Source organism: Dermacentor albipictus, chromosome 1 (assembly GCF_038994185.2).
Source record: "Dermacentor albipictus isolate Rhodes 1998 colony chromosome 1, USDA_Dalb.pri_finalv2, whole genome shotgun sequence".
In the NCBI taxonomy this organism is placed as follows: domain Eukaryota; kingdom Metazoa; phylum Arthropoda; class Arachnida; order Ixodida; family Ixodidae; genus Dermacentor; species Dermacentor albipictus.
The window spans coordinates 434,780,646-434,808,412 of record NC_091821.1 but is presented as its reverse complement, the minus strand read 5'-3'; the positions used below and the strand labels follow the sequence as shown (position 1 = coordinate 434,808,412).

Below are 27,767 nucleotides of genomic sequence, written 5' to 3'. Positions count from 1 at the left end.
CCTGGTCCGGATGACATATCTTACCGCATGCTATGTCACCTTGGTGAACGGGCACGAAGTGCACTCCTTAATATCTATAACGAGTCCTGGCAAGAGGGCAAAGTTCCTCAAGATTGGAAGCTCAGCCGCCTGGTACCGCTTCTTAAGCCTGGCAAGTCTCCCTTAGAGATTACTTCACACAGACCAATTGCGCTGGCAAGTTGCGTTGGGAAGGTAATGGAGCGAATGATCCTCGCCAGACTTGAGTGGTATCTTGAACATTACGAAATCTACCCGGACGCCATGGCTGGTTTTCGACGTCACCGATGTTCTATCGACAACGTTATCGACCTGGTAACCTATGTTCAACACCAAAAGACGTGTAATAGGTTATCTGTCGCAATGTTCTTAGATATAAAGGGAGCCTACGACAACGTTCTTCATGACGCCATACTTGAAGCATTGGAATCGGTGGGCCTAGGCGGTCCATTATATCGTTGGACTCGCAGTTATTTACCTAGGCGGTCTCTATTTCTTAACACTGAAGCTGGCCCAACCTCGCAATATTATACGCACCATGGAGTTCCACAAGGTGGTGTCTTGAGTCCCACGCTTTTCAACCTTGTACTCATTGGTCTCGTGGAACGACTTCCGAACACAGTTAAAATTTCAATGTATGCCGATGACATCTGCGTGTGGGCATCTGGTATGACACGGCCGCAAGTACGCGCCAGGCTTCAAAAAGCTGCCACGTCAACATCGGCCTACTTAAATGAACAAGGCCTCAAGATCTCGCCAGAAAAATGCGCATTGGTCGCGTTTAGCCGGAAGCCAATGAGATCATACGATGTCTCTATCGACGGTCAAACCATTCCTTATGTCAGGACGCACCGATTCTTAGGAGTAATCATTGATCGCGACCTCTGCTGGAGTCCTCATGTGGCCTACCTAAAGAAGCGCCTGACGGATATAATGTGTTTAAGTTTCTTTGAGGAAATGTCTGGGGTACTTCAGTACATGCAATGATGCAACTGTACAGGACGCTCTTTCTTGGGTATTTGCGATGCAGCTTGCCTGTGCTGACCAACACCTGCAGAAGTAATATCCTTACACTCGAAAGCGTCCAGGCCCAGGCACTTAGAGTGTGTCTTGGATTGCCGCGGTGTTCGTCAACGGCTGAAACCATTGCGATTGAACACGATTTCCCAGCCAAGACCCATATAGTCATGGAAGCACTCAGAGCACACGTAAGACATCTTGCTCGAGCCCCTGCCCATCATCTAGCCTCACTGCCAGAGGATCGACCACGTGCTTCCTTTTGTGAAACTGTCCTGCCCTATCGTGCATTCCTTGCACCAGGTTGTACAGCTCCAGCGAAAGTTCCGTTTCCACCATGGTGCTTGGCTCAAGCAAAGGTTCGACTTATCGTACCAGGCATACGAACAAAAGCCCAACTCTCGTCTCCAGCACTCAAGCAGCTTTCACAGCTCCTGCTGTACGAGACGTACAACGATCATCATCATCTGTATACTGACGCTTCAACCACGTCTGCAGGATCGGTGATCTTTCCTGCAAAACCTTCCACCATAAAGATTCGACTCTCTCACCAGACTACATCGACTGCCGCGGAGCTTGCTGCTATTCGTTGTGCACTTCGTGTAATTTCTGAAGAACTACCCAAGAAATGGAGCGTGTTCACTGACTCCAAGGCTGCACTTCATTGTTTGGTTTCTGCCTTACGCCGAGGACCCCACGAACAACTAGTTCTAGAAAACAGACTGCTGCTTCACCACCTCGTCGAGCAAGGACACGACATCACGTTGCAGCGGATTCCAAGCCACTGTGGCATAATGGGCAATGAACTTGCCGACGCAGCAGCACGATCAGCACATGAGGACGGCTTGCAAGACTCCTTTCCATTCTCAAGAATAGACGCTGCAACGAAAATTCGCGTGCTTGCAAATGAAGCCATCAAAAGTTTATGGAACACGCCAAGCTTAAAGCATACACGTCTACACCGACTGGACCCATCCCTTCGACTTCGACCCCCATCTGGACTCTCTCGACTAGAAACAGCAGTACTTTGCCGACTGTGGCTTGGTGTCGCCTACACAACATCCTTCGCCTTCCGGGTCGGTATGGACGACAGCGCGGCTTGCAGACAAATATCTATCTTCGAGGTGGTGACAGACAGACAGACAGACAGACAGACAGACAGACAGACAGACAGACAGACAGACAGACAGACAGACAGACAGACAGACAGACAGACAGACAGACAGACAGACAGACAGACAGACAGACAGACAGACAGACAGACAGACAGACAGACAGACAGACAGACAGACAGACAGACAGACAGACAGACAGACAGACAGACAGACAGACAGACAGACAGACAGACAGACAGACAGACAGACAGACAGACAGACAGACAGACAGACAGACAGACAGACAGACAGACAGACAGACAGACAGACAGACAGACAGACAGACAGACAGACAGACAGACAGACAGACAGACAGACAGACAGACAGACAGACAGACAGACAGACAGACAGACAGACAGACAGACAGACAGACAGACAGACAGACAGACAGACAGACAGACAGACAGACAGACAGACAGACAGACAGACAGACAGACAGACAGACAGACAGACAGACAGACAGACAGACAGACAGACAGACAGACAGACAGACAGACAGACAGACAGACAGACAGACAGACAGACAGACAGACAGACAGACAGACAGACAGACAGACAGACAGACAGACAGACAGACAGACAGACAGACAGACAGACAGACAGACAGACAGACAGACAGACAGACAGACAGACAGACAGACAGACAGACAGACAGACAGACGGACGGACGGACGGACGGACGGACGGACGGACGGACGGACGGACGGACGGACGGACGGACGGACGGACGGACGGACGGACGGACGGACGGACGGACGGACGGACGGACAGACAGACAGACAGACAGACAGACAGATAGATAGATAGATAGATAGATAGATAGATAGATAGATAGATAGATAGATAGATAGATAGATAGATAGATAGATAGATAGATAGATAGATAGATAGATAGATAGATAGATAGATAGATATTAACGTGACAGCGTTAAAGGCCAACTTCAACGAAATTTTCGACCCGCTAAAAAGCCCAGTTGCAGATAATTTAGACATGGAGTAGCCTCTGCGCGATATCTTACACTTGAAATGCAGCTCAATCCGTCACAAGGAGCTCGCAAACGCTGTTTTTCATACTGAAACTGAAAAAATTGACGCCATTATCGCCCGCCGGAAGTGACGTACAGTGAAGAATGTGGAAAACCGGCGTCCGTGCTATCAACGAGCAGATCAAAATTGGATATAACCGCTCTTTCTGCGCACGCGTGAGGAGCAATAGTTGCAAGAAGTAAATCTGGGAACTTTCGATCTTTGAGATTTGTTTTCACCTAGGTACAACGAGGGAGAGCGTTGTTTCCTCCGTTCGTTCCAAGCCGAGCACAGAATCGACAGCATAATTCAGAAGATTTGCGCGGGAACGGAAACAGTTTGTGAGTTTAACTGTTTGTACGTGAAAGTAAGGAAACTGAACGTCACTAAGCACCTTGATAGCCGTAGATCAATGTGTCAGCTGTGCAGCAACACTGGCAAAGCATTATAAGCCGCGCCGACGCTTCCTTGAATTGGAACACATTTCGTATCTGTATGTTAAAATGCAACAAATGGAGGTCGCCATGCGAAGTTTAATAGCCGTATGTAGACCCATGTCACAGCTGTACAGCAACAATAATCGAATACGTGGTACAGATTCGCAGTTACATTGAGGTGCGTGCTTTCTTGTATATCACTAAGGAGGACGTACCGAATTCCCGTTACTATATTGTATACAAAGCGTGCTAGGCTGCCGAAACAAGCGCTCATATCACCACAGCTACGTTTGAAATATCTCTGAAAGTCTGCCAGTATATTTATTGGGCGCCTGTGTGTTTTTACTGTGGGAGGGGACGTGACGGCGAGCGCCGCGAGTATCACACTATCCGGTGACAGTGGCCTCCTTACACTATTGGTATAGGAGGAGATGTCAATGTCAAGTAAACAGAAAGATACTGATATCGTTTTGTGAGCACAACCAGAACACAACGGACATATTGGAGGCCCTATATTGAAAGGCAAGAGGACAAGTACACTAGGAAGCTCAAAGCTGCATTTAGTGGAAAAGAATTGCGGTTTATACAAAGCACACTTTTCTTTACCTTGGATTTCTCTCCAGATATTGTTCTGTTTACTAGTTCTTTTTTTTTCTTCATTTCTGTGACCTTTGACAAGGAACCTGCCATGCCAAAAACATGGGCCATCTTGAGACGCATGATGGACTCCACAAACACCAAAATGGTAGTGAAAGTCACCCTCTAACAAGTAAGCAATGAGTTAGAGGCAACAGACGCGGAACTCGTAGAACACCTCAAGACTTGTCTTAACACAGAACAGACACTACATACAGACGCCGTGTCGTGGACATACTGGTGCATCAAAAATGAGAAACTCGATAGCCCCATAACAGTGGCAGAGGTTTATGCAGCGGCAGTCATTCAAAAAGAACGCCACCCCAGGTAGCGATCAAATCACGAACGCTATCATTTGTAGCTTAAATCACAACACATTAGCTCAACTAAAGGTCTTCTTTAACAACATATGGTGCCCTGGTACAGTGACACGGGAATGGAAGGAAACTAACGCAATCCTCGTACCAAAACCAGCAAATTAATAAAGGGAAAATCAGACATCCACCAGCAAAACCCAAGACCATCCAAAATCTACGACCTATATCAATTACGTCATGTATAGGAAAACTTTTCGAGAAGGTAGTCCAAACATGCCTTAACAGGCATATCAAAGATTGGGGAGTCTTTCCAAACTCGACGTTCGGCTTTCAACCACGCATTTCAGTGCAAGACGTCTTCCTACTATTAAAAGAGAAATCACACAATACATCAAACCGAGGCGAGGATAGTATAATCCCACCACTAGACATCAAAAAGCTTTCGATACTATTTCCGCCATCTCACTATTCTCGAAGAACGTGAGTAACTGGGTGTGGAGAACGAACATACAATAAGGTCGTTCTTATCGAATAGAATAGCAACGATACGTACAGGGTCGATATCCGCACACATCACAATAACCAACGAAGGAACCCCACAAGTCATCATCCTACCGAGAGGTTGGAGGCGCTTGTTATTTACGACACATCGGAAGAACGTGCCACGGCGGTCGTTGCGGCACAGAGAGAATGTCTGAATTCGACAGAACAAAAAAAGGCCCTGCTGCAGATGGTGGGAGATCTGCTTAGAGTGCAGTACAGCGGGGACGAAACAGTTTTGCTACTCAAACACGAGAGAAAATTCTAGCTTCACCAATCCCAAATAATATAAGCACGGAACACCACCAAAGCAGAAAAAAAAAGCGTTGTCAAAGGCTTTACAAAACAAATATGGAAGTAATCCAGACACATACTACATAGACATGTGTATAGTGGCAACAGACAAATTCACAATGGTGGCCATCAATCAGTCCACAGCGATAACGGCCTCCATTTGAACCTCTTACACCTGCACCGCGGAGGTAGCAGCCACAGCACTGGCCCTTCGAGATGCAGAGCCAAAAGAACAATCCGCATTGGTCATGACAGACTCCCAGGCAGCATGCCGTTTGTTCATGACGGGCACCATCCCACACAAAGTTCATAGAACGCTAGACACCGCCCTAGAATTGCACCATGCGATGATGTGGTGGTGCCTGGCGCACTCCGGACTCGTGGGAAACAAAAGGGCGACCGAACGGTTCGAGGAATGAGCATCCAAGCAATAGTCGATCCTTTCCCGAGTAGCCCCCCATCCACCCACATGATATCCTCTAAAACCAAAGAAAAGAAAGACAAAAATACAGCCGGCCGCACGCCTACATTACAGGAGAACAGGCCAGGGGCTGGCGCCGTATACAGACTAACACAAATCCACACCTCCAAATACTCATATCAAAACAAACTAACAAACAAAGACGCCAAGGACAACATAAGCGGAATTACTTGTACTTACTGAGTTAAAGAAATGATAAATTAATGGAAATGAAAGTGGATGAAAGAACAACTGACCGCAGGTGGGACCCACGTCTTCGCATCATGTGCTACGCTTTTCATCTCAAATGCCACATGCAGCAGACACAGAAACATGCAACTGTCATGCGTAGATTGACTGTGCAAAGGTGAACTGGCTTTTCTGTCTTTTTTAAATTGCAGACATATATATTTCTCATTTATTTAACTCAAATAAGCAACAATTGTATTACTGAGAATGTTCTCGCTATCATGAAAGCAGCCAATAGATATTGTGGGTGCAGCTGCTTACGATGACAATGCATGCCGAAATTGCGGAAGCGAGAGCAAGTGACTTTTTACTATTTTTTACATGTGATTGTAACTTCCTTTTCGGCATGCAGTGCAATCATATTTGGCTTTCATGCTCTCCGGAGCCTTGTTACCAGATCAAAAATGTTTTCTTATCTTTAAAAAGCGTTGAAGTACCCCTTTAAGTCACAGGCTTAATGCAGACTTGTACATGACGCAGAAAAAAACGTAACCAATTACAAATAATTGAATTCCCGGGTTTCACGCGCCAAAACCACGATCTGATTATGAGGCACGCCGTAGTGGGGGACTCCGGATTAATTTTAACCCTTGGGGGTCTTTAACGTGCCCCCAACGCTTTACTGACATTTACTGTGCCTTTTTGCATTTCGCCCCCATGAAAATGCAGCCGCCGCGGCCGGGATTTGATCCCGCGACCTTTTGCTTAGCAGCGCAACTCCATAGCCGCTAAGCCACCACGGCGGGTATCAGTTACAATTACCTCACAGAAGAATGTAATTTATCACAGTTGCCAATTACTGCCCCATGAAAGTTTTGGAGCAACATCTCAAACGTAACCAATTATTTAGAGGCTACTGTCCTCAGAACTTTGATAACATTACACAGATACCGTATTCAGAAGCTGGCCTGACACATTTAATGTGTCCTCTGCAGCCCTTCACATTACTTAGCTTTACTCACAATCGCTTTTTAAAAATTTCGCCAGTCATATTCCCTAGTTTTTGTATTAAGACATCAGCAGTGACGCTGAAAACTTGCTCTATGCGTGCTCTGGGGAGTAAAGCGGCGCAGTAACGTACGGACATCTAGCACACAAGAGTTTAATTGCTCAGCATCTGGGTGCTCTCTGAAGCTCAGGTCTTGAAGACACTCCCTGTTGGGCCAATGAAAACCAGTAAAAATCGTCCATAGCTCATAGAGCAGGCAAAGATGAAAAGAAAAATGAGCAGTTCAGTTTTCTAGCATTGAAAGTGTTTTTCGGTGTTTAGGTCTGAGAAGAAAAACTTCTCACATTATATGTTGCTTGGTCTTGCTTGCGGCTTTTTTTCCTTCTTATGTGACATCTGCAATGATACTTCAGCAGACGTGACGGCCCATAGACACTAGCCATTGAGTGATGGTTTGTGACCAAGAATTGTGCTCACAAATGCACACCCTTCCAGAAATTCTAGGAAATATGGAAGTGGTGGTTGTCAAACGCTCCTTTTCCTTAAAGCTAGAACATTGTCTGAGTACTGCTGCCGATATACGTCCCTTTTGTTTACATTTACTGTCATTGCACAAGTACTGGTCGAGAGCATCACTACATACATCTTACCAACACCATCTAGAAGCCCATAGGCTGTTCTAGCCACTAGCGTACCAATAAAAAGACAACCTCTAGCACCAACTCCGGCACTTCAGTCATTGTTTACCTTACACCAACCTGCTCTCATTATGCATTATAACATTATACATTATACATTATACATTGTAATAATGAAAGAGAAAATAGTCTAGAGGAATTCGAAATCCCACAGGTAACGCCGGGAGAAGTAAAGAAAGCCTTGGGAGATATGCAAAGGGAGAAGGCAGCTGGGGAGGATCAGGTGGTGGGCAGATTGTTCTAGAGAAACTGGCCACCCTGTATACGCAATGCCTCATAACGTCGAGCGTACCGGAATCTTGGAAAAACGCTAACATAATCCTAATCCATAAGAAAGGGGACGCCAACGACTTGAAAAATTATAGACCGATCAGCTTACTGTCCGTTGCCTACAAACTATTTACTAAGGTAATCGCAAATAGAATCAGGAACACCTTAGACTTCTGTCAAGCAAAGGACCAGGCAGGATTCCGTAAAGGCTACTCAACAATAGATCATATTCACACTATAAATCAGGTGATAGAGAAATGTGCGGAATACAACCAACCCTTATATATAGCCTATATTGATTACGAGAAAGCATTTGATTCTGTCGAAACCTCAGCAGTCATGGAGGCATTACGGAATCAGGGTGTAGACGAGCCATATGTAAAATTACTGAAAAATATCTATAGCGGCTCCACAGCCACCGTAGTCCTCCATAAAGAAAGCAACAAAATCCCAATAAAGAAAGGCGTCAGGCAGGGAGATACGATCTCTCCAATGCTATTCACAGCGTGCTTACAGGAGGTATTCAGAGACCTGGATTGGGAAGAAACGGGGATAAAAGTTAATGGAGAATACCTTAGTAACTTGCGATTCGCTGATGATATTGCCTTGCTTAGTAACTCAGGGGACCAACTGCAATGCATGCTCACTGACCTGGAGAGGCAAAGCAGAAGAGTGGGTCTAAAAATTAATCTGCAGAAAACTAAAGTAATGTTTAACAGTCTCGGAAGAGAACAGCAGTTTACAATAGGCAGCGAGGCACTGGAAGTCGTAAGGGAATACATCTACTTAGGGCAGGTAGTGACTGCGGATCCGGATCATGAGACAGAAATAATCAGAAGAATAAGAATGGGCTGGGGTGCGTTTGGCAGGCATTCTCAGATCATGAACAGCAGGTTGCCATTATCCCTCAAAAGAAAAGTGTATAATAGCTGTGTCTTACCAGTACTCACCTACGGGGCAGAAACCTGGAGGCTTACGAAAAGGGTTCTACTCAAATTGAGGACGACGCAACGAGCTATGGAAAGAAGAATGATAGGTGTAACGTTAAGGGATAAGAAAAGAGCAGATTGGGTGAGGGAACAAACGCGAGTCAATGACATCTTAGTTGAAATCAAGAAAAAGAAATGGGCATGGGCAGGACATGTAATGAGGAGGGAAGATAACCGATGGTCATTAAGAGTTACGGACTGGATTCCAAGGGAAGGGAAGCGTAGCAGGGGACGGCAGAAAGTTAGGTGGGCGGATGAGATTAAGAAATTTGCAGGGACGGCATGGCCACAATTAGTACATGACCGGGGTTGTTGGAGAAATATGGGAGAGGCCTTTGCCCTGCAGTGGGCGTAACCAGGCTGATGATGATGATGATGAACCTGCTCTCATCTAATATGTCAGCACCAGCTTTTTGTAGCTGTGCTACCACTGATCTTACACGAGGTGAGTATCCGCAAATATTATTCCAATCTGAGAACCAGAACATTTTGCCAACTGCAATCGACAACTCAACGATACCTGCTGCATGACTGCGCCACAGAATAAGTGGGCACTTCACTGTGCTTTTGCATCAAGCTTGTACTGTCCAGCGAACAGTGGTATACTACAAGAAACTACATCGACGCTACCAAGTCCATGCACATGTGCACGAATACTTTGTTGAAGACATTTTGTGCGTACCTCATGCAGACTTTCAACAGGCAGCGAGAACACCATAACGCACCTGCAAGCTTCTCTGACGGTGAGGTGTGCGTTATACGGCGACAATTTTCTCAGACAATCAAACAGAGCCAACATGCTTAGTAAATAACCGACGATGCGAACCGAAGTCAAACGAGAGCTGAAGCAATAACTGGGGTTTGAATTTCACTTTTCGTCATGCGCTCAAAGAAGGACAATGTTGGTCATATGCAGCCTTATGCCGGTAAAGCACGTCATTAACTAAGATTAACAATCAATGCTGGCCTTGCCACGAAGGTTACGGCAAGTTGGCGCAGAAGACAGTGGCGGTTTGCTTAACTCCCAGTATGACGCGTATACAAAGATTCGCACAAGTATCAATGCAAGACTTTCTAGAGGTTCCCAAACGGTTTCTAGAGTGGACCCATATATATTTAATAGCACCTTGTTGTGAATAACAGCCCAAGAAAGCTTCGAGCCACAGCTACTTCAACTCTGAAAGTCTAGGAAGACGCCATGACACTTTCCTACAGAAAGCAGGTTACGCTTCGAGCAGTAGAAAACCGAAACAGAAACTATTTTTTGCATCAGTTTGCAGTATAGTGAACTCGAATTTTCTAGTTCTCTGTAGTTTGCAGCAAGTATTTCAATACGGTGTCAATGCAAAAGCGGCCGATGCTGGCAAAACGTTCCCTGCAGACATGTGCTTTCGCCGAGCAGGGCACGATGCCGGCAATTTGAAATGCCTGGACTAGCAGAGCTATGCTGCGTAGCTGCTGAGAAGCTACGAGTTAAACAAGACATCGGGGTGACATGCAAAACTGAGATATATTTCTTCATTGCTCGTTTCTTTAGGTACATAAGCACGTATAAGTGACGAATACACATGCTGTCAGCAGATAGTTGCTTAGAGCCATCTGCCCGACGAGGCATGCACAAAATAAAGACATGTCGCTTTGCGGTCTTGGCCCCAACACAGCACACATAAATACAAAGTATATACCTCTTAATAGTTTTCTGGGGAAAAAGAAGAAAAAAAGGGTAACATTAAATCCAAAGCACATTGAACACGTTTGAAACTAACCTGTGTAGTATCGTGAATAATAATGTTGCTGTGGAATGAAACCTAATACTGATAAAAGCATATTACTTCGCATGATGTGTATAAGAAATAGTGCTACATTATAAGTATTAGTTAGATTTATCACGTCATCTAAGAGAAAGCAACTGCAAATATCCAGAGAAAAGCGGCTAGATTAATACAGAACATCTCACTCCCCCACTTATATAAGTACAATAAAGGACATCCAACTGTTCAAGGTAAGAGTAAAGGAAGTTCCAGAAAACTTATAATACTTATGAGATTTTTTGTGCCCATCCGCATACCACAAGTGGGCAAACCACAAGTGGGCAATTCCGGTGAGGTAGAAAGGGACGGTGGTCAATTTCGTGATGTCATCCCATTTGTTGTTCAGACTGACGCGTCCGTATAATGAGAGCCAGTCATCAACGCCGTGGTTGTCAGTGCCGCTGAAGATGGGAGGGTCCCGCTGGCGGAATGTGCCGGGGCATACGTTGGACTGGGGAGCAGGTGGTGGTGAGCTCGTGGCGCTTTCGGTGGTCATGATGGCAGGGAGAGTCCGGCTGCGCAATTCCAGAATTGGAGGAGACACAGAAAGCCTCCACCAATTATAGCAAAGAAGTCCGGCACGACTGTGGACGACACGAAGGACGCCGACAGGAAGACGCAACAGCGTAGCCTTAGCCAGTCACACAGGAACAGTGTCTAGCCCGAGCCCCACTTCAGTAGCGCTGGCGATCCGGCTGCGGAGCTCCGCGCAGCGCACTTTATCTTCCTCACAATGCTAACATTATCAATATGTATGCTTAACCTGTTTGTCACAGATGTGCCTCATACTGTACTGTCATCCCAATCAACAAGCATTATGTCATTGGTACATGGTACCTCTACACTAGTACATTCACAGGGACAGCTAAGTACCCAAGTGAAGCTCTGTTTGATGATGTTTGGCTGAATTGTGCAAAGCAAATCAACTAATTAGTCTGATGCCATAGCACATACAAGCACAAGTACGCAACAGGAGTACCTGTCAAATATGTCGGGTTCACAAAAATGATACGACACCAGGCACAGCGATTTTCAGCGAATTTTAATAGAAAAAGTGACTGAAGTTTCTGCGCTAAGTACCAAAAACACTGCCTTAGAATTATAAGCATATAAATCCCAACGTGTCATGTAGGCCTGCTAGCCAAACATCACATGGGGATTTTTTTTACTGCGAAGCAGATAGAAAACCAACATTCATCTTTCTAGGAAACACCTATTGAAGCAATGGCTTCTAAGAAAGCCTGTGCGACTATCCTATTAGTCAGGAAACAGCAATATTGAAAAATGCAACTAAAAGATGACATCGAATTAGCTCAGAGCATCAAAAATTTACCAACAGTGCCAGGCCTTCCTGCCGTAAGATGTCTTGCAGCATTTGGATGGAGCTTTCATAAATTCCATTCTGACTGCCATTCTTCTGACTACTACTGTGGTTTCCCAGAAAATTGGCCGTCGTGGCAGTTCAAGAGGTCGGGACAACACCATTGTAGCAGTTTCAAGTTAGTATACTCTCTTTCACTTACGCTCTCTGACATCAACAATTCAAGTCACTTGACAGCAAACATTTTCCGACATATTAGCAACTACGGTATTTGATGAGACCTTTAAACAGTCAAGAAGTGTGGAAAAATGGCGGAGGCAGAACCAGTTCATTTATTCAAGTGACTGAGCTTTCAACTCCGCACGGCTTGCGTGTGTGGTTATGTCCTCGTCATATCTAAATTTGTACTGGGTGAACACTGTACTTCCGATAGAGAGGTCAGATCAAAATGACACATTGGCGTGATGCGGCAAGTGAACAGCACAGTGCGTGGTTTTAAAGCACTGTTTCATGCTGAGTACTATGTCGTAACTTCGGTATAGCCAAAAATTTTCCAGGTCAACAAGGTCAACAATGGACATAAAATGACAAATTAAGCGGCAAAAGTATGAAAGAAGACCTATAAAGTTGTGAAGTTGTTACACAGCTGTTAGACCAGTGCTTGTCCGGTCTTTCTCGTGTTTCGTTTGTGTGTGCACTGCCCAAAAATGGATAGGTTCCAACTCGTCCGCTTTTCAAAGGAAAAGTTGATGGTGATTCCAAAGGCGCAGAAAAAAACCTTTCAAGTTAAATGCCGATAAGCTAGCTACGCATGGACAATAAAACTTATAATACATACTGTAAGGCATCTAACACAGTCGTGACATATGCGCCAGACAGCTACAGAAGAAAAAATGCTTACGCGTTAACAACAAGCCTCATTCCTCGGTGGACATTCATCTCCTAACAGAACATGGATAAATCCCGAAATACATAACAAAGAAGTTTTTAAAGACATCAAACAGTACAAAATATTGGGGACGAGGACTTACGGAGTCGCCATCTGTCGGAAGCGCCTCCCTTGCGTATATATAGTATGAGGGATCACGCGGCGCGCTCCTCACAGGTTTCGCCTTACGGCGCTCAATAAAAGCACCACGCGACAGCCCTCCTCAACATGTCTGTAACTACTCACAAAACGAGGGTACTAATTTATTCTTGAAATAATAATCTTGGGCCAACTGAAAGCCTACAATCATTTACAGAAGCTATATCTTTACCGAATATCTATAGAGTGGACGCCACTGCGCACGGTCACCTCAATGAAGTCTCCCGAACGGGCTTCTTGCGTGAAAGGTAGGCAAAATGGTGTGAGCAAACCATGTGGCATATGTTGTTATAGTGGGCTGTCTGTATAACTAAATGGAGTATAACAGAATGAGGCCTCAATACAGCGATCGCATGGTTTTCGCTGACCGACTACGCGCCTGCATCCATGTATATATGCGCACAATGCTTCCCTTTCGCTGTGAGCGCGCTTTCGCATCGTGCCGTGACGTTTAGGCAGCAGCATATGAGCATTTGACAGTACATAAGCAACCAGTGTTGCGTGGAAACTATCAGAGCTGTTCAAAAATAATTTCGTTATAACTACGGACTTCGACACCAACCAGGGCGACTTGGGATGCCCGTCGCAATGATTGAATCTTTTTTTTTTCTAAGGTCTTGGACGTTTAAATACCATTATTTCCCAAGTTCCCATTCCATTAATGTGAACTTGCCAGTATCTCGCATCAACAAGTTCATAGACCAAAACTTTATGACATTAGCCGGGCAGCCCGCGGGCGAGCGTCTCAGTGTGCGCTTTGTGCTACTCACCGGACATCGCAGCCCCGACGCCCTATTACCTTCCTCGCGTCTGTGCTTGCTGCACACTGGAGTTGTAGCCGATGGCTGTTTGCCGGTTATAAGTTTCGCGAGCCAAGCTTCACGCAGCTTCTTTTCCTGCGGCTGCGTGTGAATAAGGCTGACACCGGGCTCCGTTGCGTACGTACGTGCGGCACCGCGGCACCGAGCAGTAGCCTACCATGCATGCTGCACGCCTCTTAAGGCAGTCACTACCTATTATAGTGCTTTCAAATGTTGTCAAGCAGACACCCAAGGCGGGAAAGCCTCGCCACTTAATCAGAACCGCATATATATATATAATATATATATATATATATATATATATATATATATATATATATATATATATATATATATATATATATATATATATATATATATATATATATATATATATATATATATCGCAGGAAAGACACGACGAACTTTTTGGAAGACTTCTTTTACTTAACGTTTTCGGCTGGTGGACCAGCCTTCGTCAGAGTACAGGGATGTACAGGGATGTACAGGGATGTTTTACTGTACTCTGACGAAGGCTGGTCCACCAGCCGAAAACGGTAAGTAAAAGAAGTCTTCCAAAAAGTTCGTCGTGTCTTTCCTGCGTATGCTACGTCGGGTCCTGCGTGCTGAACTTTGAAGAAAACCCCTATATATATATATATATATATATATATATATATATATATATATATATATATATATATATGTATGTATGTATTATGTATATATTACACACCAAGGCAATAACCGATCCCCCTTTATCGACACAACATACGAGGGTGAATCGCAGTTTTTGCCCCTATTTTTTTTTGTTAGCCATAATAAGGTACATACAGGTAATTACAAATACGACATACTATTCTACGTACCTTACACTATTTTTCCACATAGTCCCCGCACTGGTTCGCAGGTTTGACCCATCGCAGCACTAAATTTGAGATGCCCCTGCGGTAGAATTCGTCGGACTTAAACCACCGTCATTGTCATGCAAGTCTTCACGGCCTTTTGGGAAATCACACCGCCACCACCTCACACTTCTCAAAGCGAGACACCTATACCCAAACGTGGGGCTGCATTTCCCTGTGGATTTCGATGGGTGTTCCTCCCTTGCTGCGTAGAACGCGAATCCCACTTTGTTGCTCGGGCGCCGCGAACGTGTGAAGTACAACCGCCATCTTCAACAACCGACCGCAGCGCCGTGCCGCGGAGCTACCGGCAGATAAAGCCGGGCTGCGCGGTCCAAGAAAGGTCCACCGCTGGAAATGGATGTGTTGCCTGACTAAACAAAAGAAATAAATGAAAATAATAAAAAGGAATAAAAAATTCCGATTCGCTCTCGTATATATAAGATCACAATCAAAATGTGCATTAACTGTGGAAAAGTATGAACTGCAAGCAGTGAGCTTCCCTGTGGAATATCTGACTCTTCAACCAAGGCACAGTTAATACCAGTATGTGTTCTGGGATAAGCGGCAATCGAATGAAACAGGATAGTGAAATACAATCATGGAAAACGACTCGCGCTTGTGGGAACTCGTTAGAGAGATTTAGGTTAGGGGGACACAAGCGTTGGGGCCCGGCAGCTCTTGGGGCCATGGTACAGCACATGCGTGGACCCCTACGTAGGATATGCGCATGCACATGTGGAGGATAGGCAACGAACTGGGTGGTAATATAATAAAAAAACTGAAAAAAAATGATCGGAGATGTGAAAAAAACGATAATAAATCAATCAGTGTGTAATAAAGTAGTCAGCCTTACATAAGCAGGAAGGGTAACAAGTACCTAATGCTAAAAATACCGTAATGGTCGACGTAGAGAATATGTAAGTTAAATTTTGAATAATATCAACGGTAAAATTATTTATATTATTTCGAACCCAGGAGGTCAACGACGATTCATAAAGTCGGAGCCATCTAGCGTGACAACGCCTGAAAGTATCTCAGAGCATATATGCGATCTGATTTATTCAGCGCTGGTCAGGACTGAGTTATCTAAAAATGTTCCATGTTTTACGCTGAACCCTGTAGAATGAAAAAAAAAAGAAAACCGCGATAAGAAAAGAGCGTAAATATTCATTGTGTAAAGGGGGTTTTATTCGGGTCGTAGAGGAGCAGCGACCAACGCGGCAACAGCAGGTAGGGCGCAGCCAGCGAGCGAACAGGGTACGAGCCACGCGATGGCAATGGGGCTTTTCAGCCTGCCGATCTTCTTCGTCACAATCACCCCGGAATTGAAGAGTAGCCATCCTGGCGACCTAGGAAGAGGTGGGCGGATCGTAGTACTGCTTCAGCCGGTCAATGTGTACAGTCTCTCGCCCTCGTCGACGGAGATCGGGAGATGGCGATACGGGTTCGACCACGTAGTTCACTGGTGATGTTTGTGCAACCACGCGGTAGGGCCCGTGGTACTTCGGGAGGAGCTTGGACGAAAGGCCAGGAGCAGCAACAGGTGGGACCCAAAGCCACACGAGTGAGTCGACGGGGAAGGGGTGAGGGGGAGGATTGAGGTCATGGCGCTCTTTTTGGCGGCACTGTTGAGCAGACGTCAAAGAACGGGCCAGTTGTCGGCATTTCTCGGCGTGCTGAGCAATCGCAGAAACAGGTGAGCATTCAGCAGGGTCCGGCCGGTACGGGAGAACAGTATCAATGGTGCTGGAGGGATGGCGGCCGTAAAGCAGGAAGAATGGCGAGAATCCAGTAGTGGCTTGAGAGGCAGTGTTATATGCGTAAGTGACGAACGGAAGTACAAGATCCCAGTTGGAGTGGTCAGATGCAACATACATAGATAGCATGTCACCAAGAGTTCTGTTGAATCGTTCTGTTAAGCCATTGGTCTGTGGATGATAAGCAGTAGTAGTGCGGTGAATAATTTGGCATTCAAATAGGAGTGACTGCAGGACGTCTGAGAGGAATACGCGGCCCCGATCGCTCAACAGTTCGCGAGGGGCGCCATGGCGGAGAACGAAGTTGTTTAGTATGAACGAGGCGATGTCTTTTGCTGATGCAGCAGGCAAGGCGGCGGTTTCGGCATACCGTGTCAGATGATCGACGGCCACAACAATCCATCGGTTGCCAGCGCCAGTAGATGGAAGAGGCCCGTATATATCAATGCCGACGCGGTCGAATGGTTCAGCTGGGCAGGGAAGTGGTTGAAGAGGTGCGGTGGAGAGATGCGGGACACATTTGCGTCGCTGGCAGGCAATACAGGAGCGCACGTATTTGTGGACGAAGGTGTACATCCCTCGCCAATAATATCGTAGGCGAAGCCGTGCGTAAGTTTTTGACACTCCGCCGTGACCACACTGCGGGTCAGAATGAAAAGCGGAGCATAAATCGTGTCGTAGGTGGCGAGGCACTACTAAGAGCCATTTGCGGCCGTCATTTTGGTAGTTGCGGCGGTATAAAAGTCCGTCGCGGATTGTGAAATGCTGCGCTTGTCGGCGTAACGCTCGAGGTGCCGAAGTTGCCGGAGGATTTGATAAAAAGTCGAATATCATGACGATCCATGGGTCTTTGCGTTGCTCCGATGCCATGTCCAGGATGTCAAGTGGTGAGATGTCATGTCTATAAGTAGAAGGGCTGCTGTCTTAAGTAACTGGGGAGCGCGAGAGGGCATAGGCGTCAGAGTGTTTGCGTCCAGAACGATAGACGACTCGGATATCGTATTCCTGGATTCGGAGGGCCCACCGAGCGAGGCGGCCCGACGGGTCTTTTAGGTTGGACAACCAGCAAAGAGCGTGATGATCCGTCACCACGTCGAAGCGTCGACCGTAGAGATATGGACGAAATTTTTGAAGAGCCCATACGATAGCTAGGCACTCTTTTTCTGTGACTGAGTAATAGGCCTCAGGTTTCGTGAGGGCACGACTAGCATAAGCGACGACGTATTCGGCATTAGTGTTCTTGCGTTGTGCGAGCACGGCACCAAGGCCGACACCACTGGCGTCAGTGTGAAGTTCTGTAGGTGCGCAAGACTGGTGGAGACGTGAGGAGGTGACGAAGAGTCGTAAAGGCATCATCAGAGGCTTCCGACCAACCAGAAAGTTCATTGTCGCCTTGAAGAAGTTGGTTAAGTGGTGCGATCACTGTAGCGAAATTGCGAACGAAACGTCGAAAATAGGAGCATAGGCCAATGAAGCTGCGCAGTGCTTTCAAATTAGTGGGCTTCGGAAATTCGGATACGGCGCGAAGTTTATCAGGATCAGGAAGAATGCCTTCTTTGGAGACAACGTGACCTAATATAGTCAGTTTTCGAGCTGCAAATCGGCACTTTCTTAAGTTAAGCTGGAGACCAGCATTCCGGAGACAGGTCAAAACTTGATGTAAACGCCGAAGATGGGTCGGAAAATCAGGGGAAAAGACGACAACGTCGTCGAGGTAGCAGAGGCAAGTATGCCACTTTAGGCCACGTAGGATGCCGTCCATCATGCGTTCGAAGGTGGCGGGTGCATTGCACAGACCGAACGGCATCGCAGTGAATTCATACAAGCCATCTGGTGTTACAAATGCGGTTTTAGAACAGTCAGCGTCCGCCATGGGCACCTGCCAGTAGCCAGAGCGGAGATCTAAGGAGGAAAAGAACTCCGCTCCTTGCAAACAGTCAAGTGCGTCGTCAATACGTGGCAACGGGTAGACATCCTTTCGGGTAATCTTGTTAAGCCTTCGATAGTCGACGCAAAATCGTATGGAGCCGTCTTTCTTTTTAACTAGGACGACTGGTGATGCCCAAGGACTACTAGAAGGCTGGATGACACCGCGATTGAGCATATCGTTCACCTGGTCATTGATAACTTGTCTTTCAGTCGCCGATACCCGGTAGGGACGCTGTCGAATCGGTGCGTGGCTCCCAGTGTCGATAGTGTGCGAAACAGTCGTTGTGCGGCCGAGTGATGTTGCTTGGCAATCAAAGGAGGAAGAGAAGCCTTGGAGCAAGCGAAGAAGTTCGTCGCGCTGCGTCGTCGTAAGGTCACTGGCAATAGCTGGCGTAAAAGAACCCGGTAGGGACTGTGGACGCAATTCCTCGAGAGCAGCAATAAAAGTGGAGTCGTCCATCGTGTCAAATATTGAAGATGAAGTCAGTGGCTCCGCTCTGCCAAGGCTTTCACGGCGGCGTAAAGTAATTGGTTCAGCCGAAGGGTTGGAGACGCACATGAGAGAGGCGCCAGCTTTGAACTCGAGGACGGCGAACGGCAGTGGTAGTGAACGGCGGCGAACTAAGAGTTCAGACGGAGCGAAGAGTACTGTGCCGTCATTTACATAGTCACAAGAGATACTGACAAGGGTGGAAGACCAGGCCGGTATAATGGTGTCTTCTGAAACAGAGATTTTGCGGCAATGGTCCTTATGGTCAGTGATAATATCAGTCGAAAACTGAAACAGCTCGATTTCGGCGCGGGCGCAGTCAATGATCGCATGATGTGTGGAGAGAAAGTCCCAACCTAATATGACGTCGTGTGAACATGATGGCAACACGACGAATTCTATGATATAGAGGACGTCCTGAATGACGACACGAGCAGTGCAGGCGCCGGATGGCTCGACGTGCTGCGCGTTGGCAGTTCGAAGAGACAGTCCAGAAAGCGGTGTCGTCACTTTTCCGATCTTGCGGCAAATACGGGCATCTATCGCTGAAAGTGCAGCGCCGGTGTCGACAAGTGCTAGCGTCAATGTTCCTTCTATGGAGACTTCAATAACGTTCTTCGGGGAAGTGTGAGGCCTTGTACATTTCGCTGGCACCGCAGTTCTCGCCTCCTGAACTGCGATATTTAGTTTTCCTGGCGCAATGGGCTCCGACGCCGGTGCATAGGTGAAAGCGAGCGGCGGCGAGGAGTAGGTGAACGGCGAGCAGCGGAGAATGCGGTGTCGACAACAGGAGGAGAGTCAAAGGTGTCTGAATAGTTGCGGCGTTGGTGGAAACGTGGCGCATATGGACGCACATTGTTGGGGACGTTGGGGGTAAGGAGGCGACAGTGACGTGCTACGTGTCCAGCACGGCCACAATAAAAACAAATCGGCCGATTATCTTCCGTGCGCCAATGATCTTGAGGTCGTGCATACTGCACCAGTGGCCGGACCGGAGCGGATACGGGCGGGCGTAAAGGCGGGCGAAGGGGACCGTAGGTCTGTGGTGCAGGCCTCGAAGCGACTTCGGCGTACGTCAGGGGAGCGGCAACCGGAGCCTGCAGGAGAGAAGGTGGAATGTGGTCGGCTACCTGCTCCTTGATGACAGATTGGAGAGCGGGCGCCAACGGAGAATTCGACTGGCCGTGTGTGAGGGGAATCAGAGAAAGCTGACGAGCCACCTCTTCACGGACGAACTCCTTGATCTGTAGCAGTAGTGACGTATTATCCGGGGAAACAGCCAAGCTCGACATTGAAGTCGCCTGAGGAGAAGATTGGCGGGTGGCTAGGCGTTGTTTGCGGAGTTCGTCGAAGCTTTGGCAGAGACTGACGAGTTCAGAGACTGTCGCCGGATTTTTCGCCAACAGCATCTGGAAGGCGTCGTCTTCAATTCCTTTTAAGATATGGCGAATCTTCTCGGCATCAGCCATTGTGACGTCAACGCGGTTGCAGAGGTCGACAACATCTTCTATATAACTTGTAAATGTCTCCCCGCACTGTTGCGCACGACTGCGCAAACGTTGCTCGGCGCGAAGCTTGCGAACGGCGGGGCGCCCGAATACCTCCGTCACGTTAGTTTTGAAGGCTGGCCACGTCGTGAGATCACGTTCATGGTTGCGGTGCCACACGCTGGCGACACCGCTCAAATAAAACGATACGTAATTCAGTTTTTTGGTGTCGTCCCAGTGGTTGTGGATGCTCACCCGGTCGTAGTCAGCGAGCCAGTCTTCTACGTCATGGTCTTCGGTACCGCTGAAGATGGGTGGGTCGCGTTGACGCAGCGGGCCGGGGCAGACCACGGTAGTCACCGGGGCAGCGGGTTGTGGTTGCGGTGGTCCTTCTTCCGGCATAATGAAGACAGGCTGCAGTGTCCGGTTGCGAAGTTCCAGAATTCCGGTTGTACCCAGCAGCTCCACCAATTGTAAAGGGGGTTTTATTCGGGTCGTAGAGGAGCAGCGACCAACGCGGCAACAGCAGGTAGGGCGCAGCCAGCGAGCGAACAGGGTACGAGCCACGCGATGGCAATGGGGCTTTTCAGCCTGCCGATCTTCTTCGCCACAATTGGAACGCTTTTAAATGATAATTAAATACAACAGTGAGATCTCCTGGTTTCTCTGCGATGCTTGGAATGTACACTACCAGCGCCACTAAGGCAATTCTAGGCTTAGATATTCAAAAGGCCTTTGACAATGTTAAGCACGAAGCGATCTTAAAAACAATTAGAAAATTAGGACTTGACTAAAGAATGTATAATTACGTTAGAGATTTCCTCACGGGCAGGCGCGCATGCGTCGTCGTCGGCGACGAGGAATCACCGGAATTTCAGACGGGTCCGTGCGGCACGCCCCAAGGATCCGTCATAGCACCATTACTCTTTAATTTAGTTCTACTTGGTCTACCCGAGAAATTAACAGAAATAGAAGGATTACATCACAGTCTCTACGCGGATGACATCACCCTCTGGGTTCCCGGGGGAGGATGTGACGGTCACGTCGAGCGAACGCTTATGCGGTCCAGAATTACTTGCGTGGAACGGGCCTCGAGTGCTCGGCTACCAAGTCCGAACTCTTACTCTACAAACCCACAAGGAGAGGTCGTAAAACCCTGCGCGAAGAGGAATGGGAATATTCCAAAATACGCATTACATTGGCAGATGGTACTCCCGTCCCGCACGCAGAGAAAATTAGAATCCTAGGGTTACACCTGCAGGCAAACGGCCATAACGGAGAGACGGTGCGAATACTTCGTCGTTCGGTAGATGACACGATCCGACTCTTGCGTCGCATCACGAACAGACGCAATGGTATGCGTGAAGAGTGCGCGATCCGTCTCGTGCAGGCGTACGCGATAAGCCGCATAACGTATGTTGCCCCCTACCTGAGGTGGATCAGGTCCGAAAAAAACAAACTCGAATGCATGATCCGAAAGGCTTTCAAGAGGGCGGTCGGCGTTCCACTCAACGCGAGCACCGACAAGTTTCTATAGCTCGGAGTTCACAGCTCTCTCAACGAGTTAATCGAGGCGCACGACATTGCGCAATACGAACGATTATCGAGGTCAAAGGCAGGTCGATGCATCCTCGAGTCGCTCAGCATCGCGTACCACACTCAGCATGGAGAAAAGATGGCGGTTCCCGCCTCTGTTCGCGACCGCCTGATCATCCCGCCGCTTCCCAAGAACATGCACCCGACGCACCACGCCGGGAGACGCAACAAACGAGCAAGCGACCTTCAGAAGAAGTTTGGTAACAGCAACGAGGCGGTGTACGTAGACGCGGCACGATATGGAGGAGGGAGAAGCGCGCACGCGATAGCGGTATAGACCGCTCGGGTAGGCGCCTCGCGAGCGCCACGGTGACCACGGGACACACGGAGGCGGCCGAAGAAGCCGCGATAGCCCTAGCGCTCGTCGCGGTGCCGAACGCTGCGTTCGTGATCAGCGACTCACAGGCGGCAATCCGCGGCTTCGCGCGCGGTCGTGTCTCGCGGGAAGCGGCCCGCATACTCCAAATTTCTGACGACGGCGACTCGTCATCGCCCTCGCAACCCCAAAATTCTACGGTCTTCCTCCTCTGGACCCCGGCACACACCGATGTTCCGCTCGCGGGAAACGAGGCGGCCCACGCCACGGCTCGAGGTCTCACACGCCGAGCCGCCGCTGATTATGTGGCCGCCTCCGCCCCCGAGAGCGGGGCATCGGATCTGCCGGATCGGGACACTACAACAGAAACACAGCAACAAGAAACACACTGGGCGTGGGGCGATCGCTTAACCACGTTCAGAGACCTCACCCAACACTACAGACTCGAAAGACGCATATTCCCGCCACCGCACGATAAACTGAACAGGAACGAGGCCGTGACATTACGCTTGCTCCAGACACACACCTACCCTAGCCCCGCTATCTTACACCACTGCTATCCGCGTTTGTACCCAACAGACGCGTGTAAAACATGCGGACACAGAGCAACGCTGCGACACATGCTCTGGGAGTGTACCGGCAGCAACGGTAATCAAAGCAGCTCCGTTGGCGACGCGTCCATAATCGCGGCTGTTGCCAGAGTAGGAGAAGGCTCGAGCTCCGTTCTTCCCGACGCCGCCCCGGATGCGGGAGCCGCCGGGGACCTTCTCCGTAGGCGTCGCCGCCGCTGGGAGGCGGCTATCAGAAGTTCAGCGCTGGCAGAACAGCTCTGGGCCGTTCGGCAAGCCGAAGATGCCGCTCGAGTCCAAGAACTTCGAGCCGTCACCTGAGGCCACCACATCAAGAACTGCCGGACTATTCTTTACTAAAGTTTCTTCTTCTTCTTGGAATGTACCCAAAGGTACTGAAAAGAAAGAAAGAAAGAACTACAAATTTTTCTGTTGTATTATTGGGCGAGACTACCGCACAAACAACTTGACAGGTATCAAGAAACAGATTGGAGATGGTTGCAAACCTGAACCTTCCGAAACCCAGCACACTTGAACAGAGTAAATTTTAGACAATGCCTAGGCTCAAGCTGTAAGCTCTACAAGCACGAACACGCAGACATGGCACACATCTTATGGAAATGCATAGAGATCAGAACAACCGGACTTTCTCGAGGAGCGATGGCTAAGCGCCCTATTTCGGATCTACACGTCCGATATCAACCATGGGCAATCCAGCGGGCTCGGGCAGCAGGTGGAAAGGCTATGCTTCACCCCACATAATGCCCGGGTGGCCTGAGCCCTGGCTGGCAACCTCGCAGGTGGCTTTCGTAATATTTTTCTGTCCATCCGTTGAGTTAGCGAATTTGAAAAGTCAAATTTCCCCGCGCACTGAGCAGACCATTTTTTTTCGTAGCGATAGTAGCGCCAAAGTGATCTTTCAATAATACAAACCTATCCACTGACGTGTCTAGTTCTAGAAACATTTTTATTAATAAAAAATAAAGCATAATACAGTACACTAAGCAATACACAATTTTAAAGTGTAACTGTTATAAAATTTATTAATAATTTTGTAATATTTTTTCGGTAAGTGGCGCCACGTTTGGCTGGTACTTTTCCAAGACGAATATGGCCAAGACAACTGCGATACAAGGACATGACATCACTGCGGCCTCTGCTTTGTTGCAAGAGGAACTGATTATTCCTGTGGTTGAGTCGCACGTATTATTCGTGAACTATCCATTTGTTTTGTGTAATATGATTAATGAATCCAACCAAAATGGGAAGGGTCTAGAGCAGCAGGTAAATTTCAGCCAATTTGGCCTTTTCTACCGGGCAGTTTTTTTTATTATTTCGGCATAAAACAAACTGCAGGATTCCAAGTTAGGGTTAGCTCTCGTTAGCACGGTGTTTCTGTCAAGAAGATGGCGCATTGGGATAAAAGTTTACCGTTGTGGAATCCTTCCGTGCCTCTGGATTTTGCATCGTGTTGGGTCCTCTGCAACAATGTAATAACCTTTCTCTTTCACGAGTGACACCCACTGTTTGTGATCAGAGCGTAACTCTCATGAGGAGGACGACAGCAAACTAGTCTTAGCGACAAGCCCGCCGACAGGCTGCCTGCCCGTGCCCTCGATTCACCTTTGTTCGCTTTCGTCGGAAGAGGAGGAAAAATTTCGCTGCCGCCGACCAACTGTGCGCCCGCCTTGCTTGACCGATGGTCCAAAACCCCCTGTGGCTGCCCCTGCGATCGGTAATGCTGACACGGCTTGGGGCCCTCTTCCGGGAGGGCCCCTTCGTGACTATTTTAGAGCGCTCGCCAAAAGTGACACCGGCAGCTTGCCGGTTTCAGGCTTAGCAAGCTCCGCTTTCATTCAGTGCGCCGAAACGTCATCTCGTGTGTCTCGCTAACTTGCTAGTGGTCCTTACGCTGTTCGTTTTGCGTGACCCGTTTCATTGGAACACGTTGTCGTGGGCCGCCCGTTTTTCGTGCTCGATTCAAGGTCTTTCGGCGCTTTGGTGCAAGTTCAGCCCCGTCTCTCGCCCATTGGCGTGCGGCCGACCGCTGACTGCGTCTAGGTTTAAACGCGACGTAACGACGATATCTTCAGTGTTTCCTGCGGAGTGACATGTTGAGCACGCTTGGATTAACTCGCTTCCGCGCGCAGCCCAGAGCTAGTAGCCGCCGCTGCCGAATACCTGCAGTTTGCTTGCCTCTTATTTGTACTACGTTTTCTTCCCGTAGTGGCTAGCGTGTAGTGACTGCATCGCCGTGGCAGCTCGCGAGGCAATATCGCCCGAGCCGTTGCTACCGATGTCTTTGATTAGTTTGCTCTTGGTTCCTCTCAAGAAAAAAAAAAAAAAAACTTGTTCACTATTGGCTGAGGCAGCAATGGCAGGTGCTTGGTTTTCAGCACATGCCATTGTCGTGTCTGAAAGTTTGCATGAGCATTTTATTTGGTTTCGCTCTTTTGTTCGTTTTTTTTTATTATTGTTGCAATTATTTTTTGTTGCAGTGCACCTGAAACCTTAACAGCGTTATTGCGGGACACGAATTTCAATGCCGGATCGAAGGGCGAGCCGCTTTTGTTAAGACGTTAACCGAGGGAGCTGCATACGTGCTCTCTCTTTTCATGTGCACGACTCGATTCTTGTCCCCAAAAGTGCACTTTTTTCTTTCGTTTTGAATGATTTGATACTGCATTCGAAGGTGCTGTAACTGTTGTAAGATAAAATTAGGGCGATTTTTTGTTGCATGCAGTAAGTTGTGGCATTCTGGAGTTTTTTGTTTTTTCTTGTTCCATAGTTTGCTGGTCTAGACTTGAACTCCGGTTCTCAAGGAAACAAGACCGGTAAGCCATCTTTGACCTGTTGCTTGCATGTGAACTAGGAATTAACATTTCTGCAAAACACTAGCAGTCTTGTGTAATGATCATTGCCTAAATTGATCGTGCCTTGAAGCTTACCTTGCCTACAGTGCAAGTCTAAGGGTCCATTCCATTTGCCTGCACTTACTGAACTAATAGAGGAGGCTCTGTGCCCTCTTATTTGTTTCACTGTTGTAGCATGGTGTCAGCATGTTGTCTTTTACCCAGTTCAGGTCATGCAGAACTGATTGTGCAAAATTCCACGCACTTGCTGAAATGGTAGTACAGGGCTCGGGGCAGGTAGTGCAAGGCCTGTTCTGCACTAGCACAGAACTTTCACTGAACTGCAGTGAACTAGTTTGCGAAGTACAGGATGAATCGAATTCACCTATGGGCAGCACAGTCGCCATCCAAGCTGCTTTGTACTCATTAAAGCTTTGGCAATACACATGCTTGTTAAAACAGTGCTAAGATGTCGAAGGAAACTGGAATGTGATTGCTGCCAGTAGTGTTTTGGCTATTGCAAGAGAGGTTATATTGTTGCTTTGCGAACCCCAGCTTATTGCAGGGTTATGTTAACAGCGTAGCTAAATGTATTTGTAAATTATAAATCATGGGCGTTGTGGACTAGACAATTGTTGCATAGACAGCTGCTCTATCAGCAGTGGCAGCCGTGTGCAGGGTCGTGAACCGGCTTGCCGCAGCTAGCATCAGTGCTACCAGCAGTTGCTTTCTGCAGTCCAGTCCCGAAAGTGGCAGTGCCCATACAGCTATTTGTAGAATGGTCTGTAAGCACTCGTTTATGTGCAGTGGTGAGGTGGTGGCGTGCATATTTGGTAGACACAGTGCATCTGGAGCTTATGCAGTAGTTACTGCTTTGTTCTCTGGTAGTTGAGGCACAGTAGAAACTCAAGTTGCTGTTATGCATATCAAACTTGGTATGAAATGGTGCCTCACAACTTTGTATTTCTATTTCGTGATATGTCAAAACTAAAGGTGCATAAAGCAAGGTTGTGCAGTATTGTAGGTGCGTAGTGTGTTGCGTGCACTGTTCTGTCAACAGTTTGAAAAGTTTCCCTGTCCCAATGAATTTGCAGGTCCAAGTCGCTACGTGCCCCCGCACCTGCGCAACAACCGGTCTGTGTTGCCTGGTCCTCCTCAGGGGAACGCCCAGAGTTATAACCAGAAGTCATCGTACCCTGAGCCACAGGGAGGTGACGACTGGGGAGCAAGGGACGGCTTCAGAGGTGTGTGTCGTCCTCATATTTATTTAGCCTCTGTGACGTACTTTACAGAAGTCTTCTGTTAAAGCAGGTGTGCTTCAGAAGCTGAGCCGCCATCCCATTCATTCATTGGGAAAGTGAGCCTAGCATTGTATTTAAAGCACTACTGACAAGAAATTTGCCCATGTTTTTTTTTTTTTTTTTAAATGAGTTGCAGTAGACTGTAATTATGTTAGGGAGTGCAGGTTCATTGAGCTTGCAGCAAATAATTACATCTTTTATTAATCTAACCAGTCCATGATGCGTACAATGTTGAAGAGCTTACATTCACCTGTGAACGAGGCCATGGGTGACATTGCAGTGGGAAGCAGTGATCGTATTACACAAACCTCTGGCGCGTGCCAAGTGTGTCAGTGCGTGCAGGTCTGCAGTTGATGGATTTGGAGCTGTGCAGGCTTTGTGTGATGCCCTTTTACATTTTTATGCATATATTTTGAAAAGCATTCAGTAACATTTTTTTTATAATAGCTATGTGCAGAAAACAAGTCCGAACCTTGTAGATGTGAGTG

At 47.7% G+C, this 27,767-nt stretch overlaps 1 protein-coding gene across 3 annotated transcripts in view; it reads left to right on the top strand.

Annotated features, from left to right (window-relative positions):
- Positions 1-24,251: 24,251 nt before the first annotated feature.
- LOC135908172 (putative ATP-dependent RNA helicase Pl10) overlaps positions 24,252-27,767 on the top strand; it is a 76,123-nt gene continuing 72,607 nt past the window's right edge. For 2 of the 3 annotated variants that reach the window (XR_011511470.1, XM_065439936.2), the window contains exons 1-3: positions 24,252-24,410; positions 25,915-25,960; positions 27,073-27,222. Coding sequence is in view for 2 of the 3 variants with exons in the window: in XM_065439936.2 (XP_065296008.1) it covers positions 24,366-24,410; positions 25,915-25,960; positions 27,073-27,222 (241 nt within the window). In the remaining variant the exon portion in view is untranslated. Of the gene's footprint in view, positions 24,411-24,436; positions 24,617-25,914; positions 25,961-27,072; positions 27,223-27,767 lie in introns of those variants that run through there. The other variant, XM_065439927.2, reaches the window with a different exon arrangement.